General features: G+C 42.0%; 1 protein-coding gene across 1 annotated transcript in view; it reads left to right on the forward strand.

The window, feature by feature from the left end:
* Positions 1-14,127, forward strand: part of SLC28A3 (solute carrier family 28 (concentrative nucleoside transporter), member 3) — a 47,526-nt gene extending 33,399 nt beyond the window's left edge. Inside the window, exons 11-19 of the mRNA XM_004677982.1 lie at positions 1,378-1,458; positions 3,228-3,353; positions 5,618-5,748; positions 6,796-6,964; positions 7,349-7,546; positions 11,876-11,957; positions 12,660-12,758; positions 12,989-13,109; positions 13,921-14,127. Of these exons, the coding sequence (XP_004678039.1) occupies positions 1,378-1,458; positions 3,228-3,353; positions 5,618-5,748; positions 6,796-6,964; positions 7,349-7,546; positions 11,876-11,957; positions 12,660-12,758; positions 12,989-13,109; positions 13,921-14,047 (1,134 nt within the window). The 3' untranslated portion in view covers positions 14,048-14,127. The remainder of the gene's footprint in view (positions 1-1,377; positions 1,459-3,227; positions 3,354-5,617; positions 5,749-6,795; positions 6,965-7,348; positions 7,547-11,875; positions 11,958-12,659; positions 12,759-12,988; positions 13,110-13,920) is intronic.
* The last annotated feature ends 380 nt before the right edge of the window (positions 14,128-14,507 follow it).

The following is a 14,507-nucleotide window of genomic DNA, read 5'->3' on the forward strand; positions in this document are numbered from 1 at the left end:
CTTCATGAGACACTTACTTGTTTAGGGAAAGAATTCACTGGACCAGGTCAGACACCTCCAGAGAGAACAGCATTGCTCCTCCCCTTTAGCTATCTGCTCTGTGCCTCACACATAAGCACTGCTTCTCCTCTGGAGGTCACCAAAGTGGGCAGTCCTGGTCTAGGGACCACCACGGAAAAGCAAGAAGCAAAAGCTCCACTGAGCTCCTGAGGTTTACAAGCACATTCAGTTTCTTTAAGTCTGAAAAGTTCATCTCATTCTTGCTGCCCAGCAACGGTCAGCCCTATCCTCATGTGTTAGCTCAGAAAACCTGGTAATTTGTCAGTTATTCGAATGCACATGCAAGCAAGGCAGTGGTATCCAGCTTGTCATAGCTGCAAACTCCTTTGACGACTGTAAGTAAGTAAAATAGAGAACAAAAGCCAGAATACCAACAGAATTTAGAACTTCAGCAAAAGCACAAGGGCCCATCATTTTCTGATTATCCGGTTAAACATTCAGCATTACTTTGCTGAGGCCTGAACAGAAAGAAAGCAGAAATGAAGGAGTCAGGAAATCCCCATCCTGAGGATGGCACCACAGTGTCTGGTCAGGAAGGCCAATATGCACGTGAGACTATAAACAAGTTCATTTGAGATTAGGTAGAAAAGACCAGCCCTCGATTGCATCCTTCCAGTAGCTGGGTGGTCTTTGACAAACAACTGAACAGTTGTATGTCTTGTTTTTCTCTGATAAAATGGACGTAATTATAGGACTTCTTTCATAGGGTTATGATAAGGACTAAATATGTTACAGGGATCAAAGGCTTTAAACAATGTCTATTATGCAGTAAAGCCTGCTGTGACTGTTAGCAACTCTTATAAATAACAATTCAATAAAAATGCATTCCCTTGATGTTCGAAACATACACAATACTCAGACTGACCTTTCATATAGGAGGATCTGATTGGCTGGGCCTGCTCTGTGGACTAGACTAGGTATATTCACACCTAGCACCATGGGTGACCAGCCAACAATTGTTGAAGGCCTCAGCATTTTCTTTCTGTTTAAAGATCTTTTTTTAAAAAAAGATCATACAGAACTGGGGTGTAGGCCAGAGGTGCAGGAGGTGAGAGGATTCACCAGAAACAGACTGGGGTGCAGAACAGGCGGGTCTACTGAAATACACTGCTGAGGGGAGTAGTGGGTGGGCCGGAAGAGGTCTGCCACACCATGTCGATCACCCCCCTGGCAGGGGATCGAACTCATGCCGCAGTGGCAGCAGATAGCTCCGTTGTGCTGTGCTTTAACCTGCTACGCCACCAGGGAGGGCCCTGTTTAAAGATCTTTATCCCTACAAAGAGCTCTCCACTGACTTTGTCCTTTTTCCCATTTTAGGTTGGATGGCTGATGCTTGTTACTTTGGGATCATCTCCTATTGAATCTGTAGTTGCTGCTGGCAATATATTCATTGGACAGGTGAGGTATAATATTAAAAAAGAAAAACACCTGCTGAAATGGATTGTTTCTCCAGAAATTGGAATTTTAAAACAATAACAATGTTATTTATTTTAGTGTAGGGGGAAGAGTGTTAAAATAAGCACCCCTCAGCTTTGATAATGTCCAGTTTTTGGAGAGACCCCTTCTGAGAGTCTCACTACATGCACTGGTGTTAATTTGGGTACTTGAAAATTCATGGACGGGAGGAAAATCTAATCATTTTATCAAAGCACAGAACTTCTTATAGATTTTCAACAAATCTTTTCCAACTTAAATTCTTGAGGTCTCTTCAGAGGCAAGCAGCTTTTCATCTTAAAGGGAGTTAACCACTTACCTTGAAGCTGCAAACATGTAAACAAGCAAACTCATGTTGTGTAGTGCAATGCTTCTGGCAATGAAAGCAAGAAAATTCTCCAACAACCATACAGCCATTTAAATGCCTTTTTCAAATTATCTGGTCAATTGTCTTTTCTGAGTCTGCTAGTGAACAAAAGTATTTTCACCTCCATGAATAAATGGATAAATATTTATTTGCCTGAAGCTTTTTTTACTGAAGAATTATGAACCCAAGGGGTATCCCACAGAATAACACCAAATCTAAGGGGTGAATAACTAAGAAATAGTAATAAGCTCATTCCTGAAGATATCAATAGCTTCAGGCAGTATGGAATCACACACCAAAGAAAGCAAGGATGACTCTTTTCTAGTACAGCTGTCCAAGTAAATTGGATTTGAAGCAAAAATCAAGTCACCCAGAATAACACACAGCTCCAAATCCTAGGCTAACAACGTCTCCAGCCTCGTTGAACCCTCTTGTCGATAAGCCCAGATTGCTATCCTGGAACAAAATCTTAGAGCAGAACCCATGCTTCCTTCCCAAGGAGTTGAAATTATTATAATTATAGTCATGAATCTCCCAGGACTAATTAGGGCACCATCTTGGGTTGATTACTCCTGCCTGCGGGGCACGAGAGTTCTTGTGCTGAGTTCCTATTTAGTCCATAAATTGAAGCTGAACACATTCAATCTTATAGAACAATTAGAAATAATGAGAGGAAAATTGTAAAATTGCATACATACTTCTGTGGTGCTCAATTTGATACTTAATATGCAAAAAGTACAGTTATGGAGAGCCCCACGCTGCAAGCTGCCTATCTCCTTTAAGGTAAAAGCTTTTACAAGTAGATTCTGACTCCTTCCCACCCAAGGAAGAGAAACCTTTCTGATTCTCAGTTAGAAAGTATCTAGGGGCATCTACCCTTGTCATTGCTGGTCATTTTTTATAGCTGTATCTATACCCTGTGGTCGTAGCAGAGATTTTCCCAGACTAGGCTACCGGGTAGCGTTACTTGGCCAGTAATGTTCCAACTTCAGAAAAGTGTAACCAGCCATCAGACTCCAATCCAAAGCTAGGTGGGTCCTCATGTGAATTTGTCTTGTTGAGTTTGCAAAATTTGCACATGACTCTGCATGCACAATGACCTCAAGTTCAAATCATCAGCCATCAACGGGCACTTCACTGGAGCATGCCTCAGAATCACCTGGAACACATGTGAAAACACAAATTGCTGGTGCTGGCCCCAGAACTGCACATTCAATGGGTCTGAGAATTTGCATTTCTAAGGCGTTTCCAGGTGACACCAAAGGAACAGGTCTAAGGGCCATGCTTAGAAATACTGCTTTAGAGGATGGAACTGAGGAGACTGGATGCCCTCCTAAGATTTAATCTCGTGACTCTTTGTTTCCAGACAGAGTCCCCACTGATGGTCCGACCATATTTACCACATATCACCAAATCCGAACTCCACGCCATCATGACAGCAGGGTTCTCTACCATCGCTGGAAGTGTCTTAGGGGCATACATTTCTTTCGGGGTAAGAGTATTTGAAGGTTAATTTATGCAAAATGAAACCCCTCTTTTTTCCTCTATTATTACTTTTCATTTTTCTTTACCACTGCTGCCAGTTCAGGAGGCCACACATGACTCTTCTGCTGTGTGGCTGTCACAGCTTTTTATGTTTTTGATAAAGTGAGCTCAAGGGGTGTCCACTTTTATACCCGCACCCTTCCTGTGGATCATCCAAATATTATGAGGTTATTTGGGCAGGCAATTTAAATATGGAAAACAAAACCAGAAAACAAATAAAAACTATTACGGTACAGACTTTCTAAGCCAAGAGTCAGCAAACCACGGCCCATGGGTTCATCTAGATTTCTCCCTGTTGTGTAACCATCCCAGGCCAGGCAGATTTGTGGTTGATTCCGGCAAAAGGAGAAAGAATCTTTGAGCCTAAGCTGTATCTAACATGCCTTTATTGCTGAAGCAGATTCTGAATGCACAGGCAGGCAGGCAGACAGCAATCAAGCCTCTGAGCTTCTAGCTCCGGAGCTAGGAAGATCCGGAACTCCCCACCCCCCCACCATCCCTCATCCCCCCACCCCCCCCCACCCCCAGTATCCACAATCTCCTGCTTCTCTGTTGGATGTGCTCACAACCCATGCTCTCAGGCTTCTTGGCCCAGGTGTCTACAGTCACAGGCATACATCCCCATGCGCACATCCCCAAGCATTATTTGCCATAACACAGTTATCACATGTGGGTCATGAAGGGTGGGAGAAAAACAGACACAGGCCAGCAGCAGGAGGTGATAAAGAGCCCAAGTTACCAATTTCCTTAAACTCCCCTATTTAATAACTGAAATTTTATTCGAAACCAACTATTCCTATTCATGGCAGTTTCCAAGTAACACATGAGTAGTTGTGTGCCAAAGACTCAAAATTATCTCCTCTCTGATTCTCTGCAACCAAAGTTTTCTGATCCAGAGCAGTTGTTGTTTCTAAACATTAAAATCACCTGAAACTTGTAGCAGTCTAAAAGCCCAGGCCCCAGTACCTGAACATAAAGCTTACAAGTCAGTGGAGAAATGGAGTAAGCCAACAGCATGTACCAGGAGGTCTTACAGATAAGTGGGTTTCATCTAAGGGCTTCATCTGGGCTTCAGAGAGCCAAAAAGTGGGAAGAAAAGGGCGAAGGAAACCTCAGGAAGGGCAGTTTAACCGGATATCCGGTGGGTCCACTCTGCCCCTGTTATAGCAACTCTGCCCACAGCCATGTTCAGTGGGATGGAAAGGGCAGGGACACACTGAGTCTGGGATTCTCAACCTAGAAAAACAAATAAGGTAGTGGGGAGGGAAAGGGGGGAAGTTTAAGCAGACCTGCCTCAAGAAAAACAGAATCAGCTTACAGATTCAGGACTCTGTGTAAATGACTTATTTACACAGGAGGATTTCAGGAGAATAAAAGGGAAATGGAGAGGGGTCTATCCATGCCTGTTCCCCCAGGTTTCCCTCTCTAAATGAACGACATTTTTAAAAGAGAGAGAGAGAGAATTGGAGGGATCTTCTTTAAAATTTCCTGCACCAAAAGATTAATTCTCTTCTGAGAACTGTTACAGGGCACCCCAATGTGAACCGGGCCGCCTGTCTGTGGGGCCTCACCCATGCACTTAAAGTTTAGTTACACTGCAGGCCACACAAAAGGGTCAAAACAGGTTTATTTACAAAAGGGGGAAAAGAAAACAACTGGAATATCTTACCGGCGAGGCTGACTTGGCACTCTAGTAACAAACTAACTGAAAACCATGAGTCACGTGGTCTGGAGAGCCATTTCCCAAGCGAGAAATGCAATGGCGCCCCATTTATCCCAAAATGTCCCAGAATGCCTGCTTAGCTCCACACTTGCACCCTGGCAGTTCTCTCCCTGGTACTGCTGAGAGTTGTAGTTTCCAATCACTGGAGTAGGAGATGGAGTCCAGAAAGCTGGAGTAGGGGTGGAGTCCACAAGACTCTGCAGAGTTCCTTTAGGACATCCTTCCCCTTAACAAAGTGATTAGATTTTGATTTTGTACTTGTCCCAGAGGACACAGTCACTTCACACAAGTTCCTCCTTTCTTCCTTGCACTCTCAAGGTGAATGCCCATCACCTGACTCACTGAGCTCTTCCATGCCTTCAAAATGCTATTTTCTGGCATAGAACAAACTCACACCCACCTTTTTCTTTGTAAAGCCCTGAGCCATTTATTCTGAACACAACAGAAAAACTCACACTTCAGCTGATCTTCTTTCTTCTGAAATCAAGGTCTCGTCTTCCCACTTGTTAACTGCTTCAGTTATGTCAGCACCCGCGTCACTGGCTGTTGCTAAACTCTTCTGGCCTGAGACTGAAACACCTAAAATAACCCTCAAGAATGCCATGAAGATGGAAAATGGGTAAGCAGGACATGTTCACCTAGTTAATGACTATACAAGCTGCAATATGGGCAAGGCGTGTGTTCCATTCCAAAATACAGTGAATTTAATTTCCCAGTAACTACTTAGATTTCACCATATAAATCACATTTCAACACTTAGGGAGAACCTTTCCAAATACCTGAAAGTCAATACATTTTCTTGACTGTGCAATACAGATTCTTAACTTATTGGTAAGCCACACGTGACCATTTCTGGATGTTTCTTTTATACTAGGGCAAAGAAGGTATGATATAGGTATCCTCCCTCTTTCTTTGTTCACTTTATTTTGCCCCATTCAGAAGAAAGTAAAAAGAGTCTCTTGGCCAAGAGATTTAGGATGTTCAAAAGTATTTCATATATAGCAAAATTCCTGACCCAACTTGTTTCTAAGTTTCATCCCTTTTTCGTATGTATCATCACTCTGAGTGCAAAAAAGGAATTTGCCAAAGAACTGATGTGGACAAAGTTAGCAAATGTCTAAGTCTATGCAATCTATTATTTCGGAATACAGACATTTAGGAAAATTGAAAAAAAGGGAAACGCTAAATCAAATTCCAGACAGCCAGGTAGCTCTGAGATTGAAAAAGGGTGAGAATAAGGAAACATACAGAGAGGACAGAGGAAAGCACTCAAAAATGATGGTGACACTTCCATTTCTTAAATGAGGTGATGGATATTCAGACCTTCCCTGAATTGTTAGCTCTTAATCTGTGAATGTTTTATAAATATCCTCTGGTAGTTACTTTTAATTAAATATATTTTAATACCTGTAATATTTTTATTTTGGCCCAAATTTTTATTATAAATGCCTCCTAATTAAAAGAGAGATAATAGACAGCCACAGGCCCATTACCTATACACAACAATAATTAATCCCATCATGATTTAATAGAATTCAGGTGAGTATTTTCACCAAAGTAGGGGCCTGAGACTTTGTCTCTTGATCCAAATGCCACTGCTACACCTGTGGTGTCCATTCTACTGGTGACCTCTTGGTAATCCTGGAATCACTATTTTTTGATAAAGCGACTCAAGGAATCTCATAGAAGCTGCATCCCAGGGAGCTTCCTCGTCCATTCCTCTGGTGGCAAACATCGCTGCAAATCTCATTGCCTTCCTGGCCCTGTTGTCTTTTGTGAATTCAGCCCTGTCCTGGTTTGGGAATATGTTTGACTACCCACAACTGAGTTTTGAGGTATTATTCTATCATATTCCTCCCCATTTTGTTTCTGCCTTTGTTTTAAAATAAAACAGATTTGTGAACAGCATTCCCTGTCTCTAATATACTCTTAGGCAATGTACCCACTTACCATGGACCCCGTCTTCCCCCTGTTTCTGTTTTCCATCACCCTCCTTCCCCTGACACCTGATGTTCTCTCCAAGTTTCTTCAAAGGATGCAATTCCAAACTTTACTCCTACTAGATAAAGGTGGGCAAGAGAATGTGAAGGGATTTCTATGCCTAAAAGAGACAGAGAGGTGGGGCGTGGGAGAACCTAGAAATAATCTCATTAGGAAGCCAAGACAACAGATTTGGAAGCAAGTCACTAATAAATAGCTATTTTTTTTTATTTTTGTAGATAATATGCTCCTACATCTTCATGCCCTTTTCCTTCATGATGGGAGTGGACTGGCAAGACAGCTTTATGGTCGCCAAACTCATAGGTTATAAGACATTCTTCAATGAATTTGTGGCCTATGAGCACCTCTCAAAATTGATCAATTTGAGGAAAAAAGCTGGACCCAAATTTGTGAATGGTGTGCAGCAATATATGTCGGTAAGTAAATATTTTGACTTTCTGATATATTTCTACATCACATACAAACATTCACCAAATAGATGGTACCTCTGTGTTCAGGGCACCATGCCTGACACTCAGAACACATGAGAAAATAAAACAAACCCAAAATCCCAATCTCATGGACCCTTAATATACACAGCACCTCACAACTTTCAATTATGTTGAATTAATCTGTGTGTGTGTGTGTGTGTGTGTGTGTGTGTGTGTGTGTGTGTATAGAGAGAGAGAAACAGCTTATCCTTCCCATTGTGGTCATCTACTTTTGAGCACTTTTGCAAACCCAGAGTCAAATGATGTGGGCTTAGAATCAATCCACAAGTACCTGCCAAATGTCTTCTGTAAGCAAAGTATTGTTTCCTAGCCACAACATAGACCAAGCCTGAGGCTTCTGCCTTTGTGGGGTTCAGGGTCTAATGACCATGAAGGACCCTTCCTGTTTATGGAGTTCTGTGACCTCTGAGAAACTACATGAATAGCCTAAGAAATAGTGAGACACAGTAATTACTTCCCAAGTAGATAAGGGAAGAGAAAGAATTCAGGGCAGTTAACAAAAGCAAAATCCCAGGTCAAAAGTCTGCAAGGAGATGCTTGGGTCTGCTTGACCTTGATGGGATAAAGAAAGTCAAGTGAGGCACTTATTTAGGCCAGACTTGCAACTGAGTCTCCAATTTTCATCTTCCTAAAGAACGTAAGTGTCACACGTAGAAACTCTTAGGAAATGTGAATGTTTCTGACCACCGTTATTCATGGTAACTATCCACTTGGATGTGATGGCCTAGGCACTATTTGACATTGAATGGAAAGGGGAGGAAAAACACACTTCCCAGGCTTCTAATTGAGTCTGCCTACCCGGAACAACACTGTCAGCAACCCCAGCCTCCAAGGCTACACGTGCAGATTTACTCCCACGTATTAACCAATATAACAGTTTGCGCCAGGAGAGGGCTAATCTGTATGTTATAGTCAGGGGCACTTTGACCCACACAGCCGGCACAAACAGTGACTCTGTAGGTCTCCTGCTTCTCAAATGTTTCATTCTTCAACTGACCATGCAATAGAGCTTGGCCACATGTGCTCATTGTTTGGATGCCACCATCAACCGGCTTGTTTCCCTGCCGAAAATAAACAATGGGCTAAATGAGTGAAATGTTTTTCTATTCCCAGCTGCCAGTTGTCAGGAGTAAATAGTTTTGCTAATGAGCACAGCAAGCTCCCAGTTCTGGCAGTACTGAGAGGCTTGTGAACAGGTCATGAAGAGGGTAGGGACAGAACAGTGGAGTTGATTTGGGATGGGGATGAGCCCAGCCAGAAGGACACTTGGAAATATAAGCTCCCTTAGTTTCTGTGACTAGAGCCATGATGAGTAAAGCACTTCTTATTTCCAGACAACCTGATGGGGGTAAATCCCTGAAATCTGTTTGTTAAGCAACAAGTGGTAAGGTAACTCACCATCTCAGCGAGGTACCAAATGACTGAAATATAAAACCTGGGTCCAGTGCAATATTATCCATTAAATTATACATACTATTGGCCCCTACCTAAGAGAGGTGATCAGAAAGTAAATGGAGCAGGGGCCTCCCTGGTGGCATAGGGATTAGGTCTCAGCACTATAAAGCTATCTCCAGCCACTGCAGCAGGAGTTCCATCCCCAGCCAGGGAGCTGACCCACCTGGCGCAGCAAACCTCTCCTGTCTCGCCTGCTGCTCCCCTCAGCAGTGCATTTCAGTAGATTCACCTGTTCTGCTCTCCACTGTGTCTCTGGTGAATCCTCTCCCCCACCTCCACCTCTGGCTGTACCCCAATGCCTGTATGTATAAGTAAATAGAAATAAATCTTAATATATATATACATATATGTAGCACATATATTCCCAGATAGTGTCTGCAACATAGTATTCTGTTTGAGCACATCATAATTTATTTTTTCCAGTCTTTTGTTGATAAACACTGTCCTCTTTTTTTTTTTTTTTTTGCTCTTAAAAGTAATACCTGTACATATGGCACCTTTGCTCATTTGCAAGGAGAGCTGTAGTGTATTATTATTTTCCAAATGTGGTGCACTCTTTTCATCATGTAATTCTTGCACATTTATGGACAAAAGCGAAGTGGAAACTTCCAGCTTCCCTCTCCTCCCATTACAAAACCCTTCATGGCCACATCTCAGACCCCCTGAAGGAGGAGAAAGGAATCTAGAGTGTTTTATACCTTCTCCCTCCTCACAGCCTCTTAATAAGTTTGCCTGGTTTTGAAGCCAATTGAGCTAAATGAAAAGCACTAGAGGGAGCAGGAGCAAGCATGAGCTTTTCCAGATCCAACAGACTGCTCAAATACTTGGAATTTTTTCCTGCCTGCTATATACAGGCTAACTGAAAGTATCAACTAGGATTTCTCAGAAACTCTGAAAGAGAAGGGGGGCTTTAGAGTCAGAAAAAAAAATGAACTCTTGAGTCTTCAATATAAGTTTAGCAAATAAAAAAAAAGCACTACCTTTGAATTTAGTGTTGGCTTAGTTTTTTCTTTGAACTGTATCATGACTTTTTTAGAATTTTGGAAAAGAAAATGATTCCTTCACTCCTGCAGTGCTTTGCCAAATTAGCTGTGACCCCAGGAAACAACAAAGCCCAGTGAATCTGGGGAGTCTCCCATAGTAGTCAGTCAACCTGAGAAAGAGCGGTATCTGGGCACCACAAACTGACCATCAGAATAAAGGAGGACGCTCACACTTGTGTATACCCAAGTTCCACCTTCTCACTGGACTGTCAAAGGACTAGCTATTGCCTACTTCATACAAGCATCCTGTGGGATGGCCAGGCCTGAGGAACAAGGGAAGGCAAGCACACAGACAAATCAATTACAAATAAATCAATACAAAAAAGCAAGCCAGCACATACCACAGCAGAGCAAAAAGAATTCCTGCAATGTCTGTGAGTCACTTTTACTAATATAATTTCTTCTAAATGATATGCCTTTTACTAAAGTACAGTTTCATATAACAAAAAGGCCCAGTTTAGGTATAGAGTTTTGACACAATGTCAACAAGCCCTTTTCCCCAACCTCCCATTCCCAGGCAGCCAATGATGTTTCTTTCACTGTACATCACTTTTGCTTATTCCAAAAATTTCATATAAACTTTGTTGCATGTATTAGTTATTTTTCTCTTATTGCAAAGTAATATTCTACTTTATGGATATCTACAATGTGTTTCTCTATTTGCCTATTGAAGGGCATTTGTGTTTATTTTGTTTATATTGTGTTTATTAAAAGTGCTGTAAGTGTTCATGTTTAGTCTTGTGAGCATATGTTTCTACCTCTCCTGAGAAAATTCGTAGGAATGAGATTGCTGGGTCATATAGATAATATATGTGAACTTGATAAGAAACATCCAAGTATGTTTATATCAGGTTATGTCAGTTTAAATACCCCCAACAAAATATGAGAGCTCCAATTTTTGTTTCATATCCTTACCAACCCTTAGTATTATTCATCTTTTCAAGACATTTTGTTGGACATGTAGTGGTAGCTACATGTTTGAACTTGCCTGTCCCCGGTGACTAATGAGTCCTGTGTGCTTACTGGCCATTTGCTTCTCTTTTGTCAAGCATTCAAAACTATCTGGACACATGTTTTCTTACAGGGTCATAATAATCCCTTTTGCATTTTTAATTTTTTAAAAGGATTTACTTTTATTTATACATATAAGAACTGGAGTGTAGGCCAGAGGGGCGAGGAGGTAAGAGGATTCCCCAGAGCCAGAGAGGGGCGCAGAACAGACAGATCTACTGAAATACACTGCTGAGGGGAGCGGCAAGTGGACAAGAGAGGTCTGCTGTGCCATGTGAGTCAGTTTCCTGGCCAGGGATGGAACTCATGGTGATAGCTTGATAGTGCTGAGACTTAACCCCCTTCACTCCCAGGGAGGCCCCCCTTTATTAATTTTTAATAAGTTCTGTATTGGATAAATGTCATATAAGTATCTCCTGAACCAGTTCTCTATCTTCAGCAGCTGTTTGACACATTATAGGTGACCAAGTCATGTTAAATACTAGATATCATTGAGCAGATTGTAACATCTGCAGAAGTCATAACTCTCCTTGTAAAGTCTCTGATGCACACAGCACCTTTCCCCCCCTCAGTTCAGGGAAAGATGAAAAAAAAGTCTAAAAAACAACAGGTGTTTGCCCCTATGCATAATGCATTTATTTGTCTAAGTTGATTATGTAGCCAAAATAGAAACCCAGTTAGGGTGTGAGATTTACTAAGCTGGATCACAGCAAGGATACATCTGTGTGTTTATGCTTACTTACAGATTCGTTCTGAGACAATTGCCACTTACGCTCTCTGTGGCTTTGCCAATTTTGGTTCCCTAGGAATAGTGATCGGCGGACTCAGTAAGTGAAAAGAATATTCTTCATCAGCTGATATGATGTAAACATGCTGCAGATCTCCATCTTGTTCTGGAATGTTATTCATGTCAGGGGGAAAAAAAGGTCCTGCAGTCCTTTGCTGCCTATATTTTATTCCTGCTCTGCCAGATAGTTTTCCTATGCCATCTTGAGGAAGAATGTCCCCAGCTATCTTGAGGAAGAATTTGCTCAAACATACAGGTACTTCTGTACCCAGGGATGACACATAGATGTATGTTACCAACTATAGTAGATGTACTTTGGGCAGCCAGAAAATGAGTCCGAGGTGCAATGGAAAGTCAGTAGAAATGTGCCAATTAATTTGTGATATCTATCATGGCATAGGAGTGGATGGTAACAGGTGAGTTGCAGTATATAACTTCCCTCGCAACCTACTTAACAGACAATGCCCTCAACATATTATGAGTCCTATAGAGGAAACTTAAATATTGTTTTTCCTGTACAGAATGGAAACCTCTGGGTATTTTGATAAGGGAAACTTCTTCCTTTTTTCCCACACCAGAGAACTGTTTGGAAAGTAGAATTTACCAAGTTCTTGGATCGTGAATTAACTACCCAGCTAAGTTTAAAATCTTTTCAATTCCGCTGGCCTTGGCCCCTGATCAAGTCTCAAAGACTAGAATTTCAAATTCCAGCCTCAACATTAACCTTGCTTCTGTCTCCTAGCATCCATGGCTCCTTCCAGAAAGTGTGACATCTCCTCTGGGGCATTGAGAGCTTTGATTGCGGGAACCATTGCCTGTTTCATGACAGCCTGCATTGCAGGTACTGCATGCTGTCTTTTGTGTCCTGTGTCCCCACACCCAAAGGATAGCAGCTTCCAGGGGTCAGTTCTTCGGTGCTCATGAGCTGCTACAGAAAGCTGAAAGGCAGAGCTGCAGCTGAACTCATTACAGAGGGAAATGTGTGGAGCACAGCAGAGAAGCTAAGAACAGTGGGAGAGATTGGTAACTTCATTAATTAATAAAATAAATGGCACTCTATTCCATTTCTAGGCATGCTGTCAGGCACTCCTGCAGATATCAATTGCCAGCATATTTTAGAGAATGCCTTCAACTCCTCTTTACCTAGAAATATAACCAACATGGTGTCCTGTTGTCAAAGTCTACTGAGCAGGTGTGTATTTTATAAATTCTTCATTATAAATAAACAAATCAGACCTAAAGACCCTGTCGACTTCTGTTTTATAACTGCTTAATGCTTGATTTAAAAATAAGAACTTATGTGTCCATTCTCACCACCATTCATTAAGACTGTTCTCAGCTAAGACTAGGAACTCTTATTAGTTAGTGTTACTCAAGTATTTAATGTCCCCTTGCTGTGCCTGTTAGGCACTTTGTATGAATCAACTTGTTTGCAGCTCTATAAGTTAGCTGCCACTGCCTTTTTAAAGCATTTTATTCAATCAGGGTTTGGAAAAGCTATGTCACTTACCCAAGGAAAATGAAAATAAGCACAACAGAGATTCAAAAAGCAGTTCTTTCCACCCACACACCACATACCTTTGCCTGGTATCCAAGTCCTAGTCACTAAATACTGCCTCCCTTTCAAGAGGATCAAGCAACATGATGATGGCAATGGGTTATGGTATATTTGGGTCCACCAGTGATCCACAGCAGACACCTTAACTCTATAAAGTTTATGTTTGCAAAATCAATATCCCTACTCTATCTACCCTCCTGAAGGTGTGTTTTATAAGGATTAATTGTAGTTTGTCTACCCTGGAGTATGTAAGGAGAGTCTTGAGCCAAGCAGGATTTGAAACTCAGTACCAGTTACCTGGTGGGGTCATCCTGAACCAACCTTAACCAGAACACGAGGGAGGCAATCAGCTGCCTGCCCTCTGCTGATTCTAGTATGCCATCTTCTGTTCATCTGTTTCTATTGTCTAAGGCCTCACTAACTGTTGCCTTCCCCTTTTCACCAGCACTGTTGTCAGGGGTCCTGGTGAGGTCATCCCTGGAGGAAACCACAGCCTGTTCACACTGAAAGGCTGCTGCACATTATTGAATCCAGCAACGCTCAACTGCAGTTGGATCCCTACTGCATTTTAAGCCCAGCTACTTGTCCAACAGAACCCTAAGTACAGCTGCTTTGGGGAGGAAAAAAGGCCATTCTCCACAAATGATGCTTCGACCATGGGATCAACTTTGATTAGAAGAAGGAAAACAGGAATAACTACATCACATCTACAGAATCTTCTTCCTCCCCAACCTCTTTCCCTCAGATAACTAATGTACTGTCTCAAAATGAGTTGTCTCTGGCCCCAAGAATGTTTTTCTAAGGCAGTATGAATTTCAGGATATTTAACCATGTTTTATATACACACACACACACACACACACACTCACTCACACATATGCATAATGGATCACAACTGGGCTGGAACTCAGCCACACCTACTTAGTATGAGTCTCTGAGCAGTCTAGGTAAGATGAGGTCACTCTGCATTCACCCTGGCTGACCTGAAATAGCCTGAACTTGACTCTTACACAGACGAGGACAATCACCCAT

This window comes from Condylura cristata, unplaced genomic scaffold, assembly GCF_000260355.1.
Source record: "Condylura cristata isolate star-nosed mole 26May11 unplaced genomic scaffold, ConCri1.0 scaffold00006, whole genome shotgun sequence".
Classification (NCBI taxonomy): Eukaryota; Metazoa; Chordata; class Mammalia; order Eulipotyphla; family Talpidae; genus Condylura; species Condylura cristata.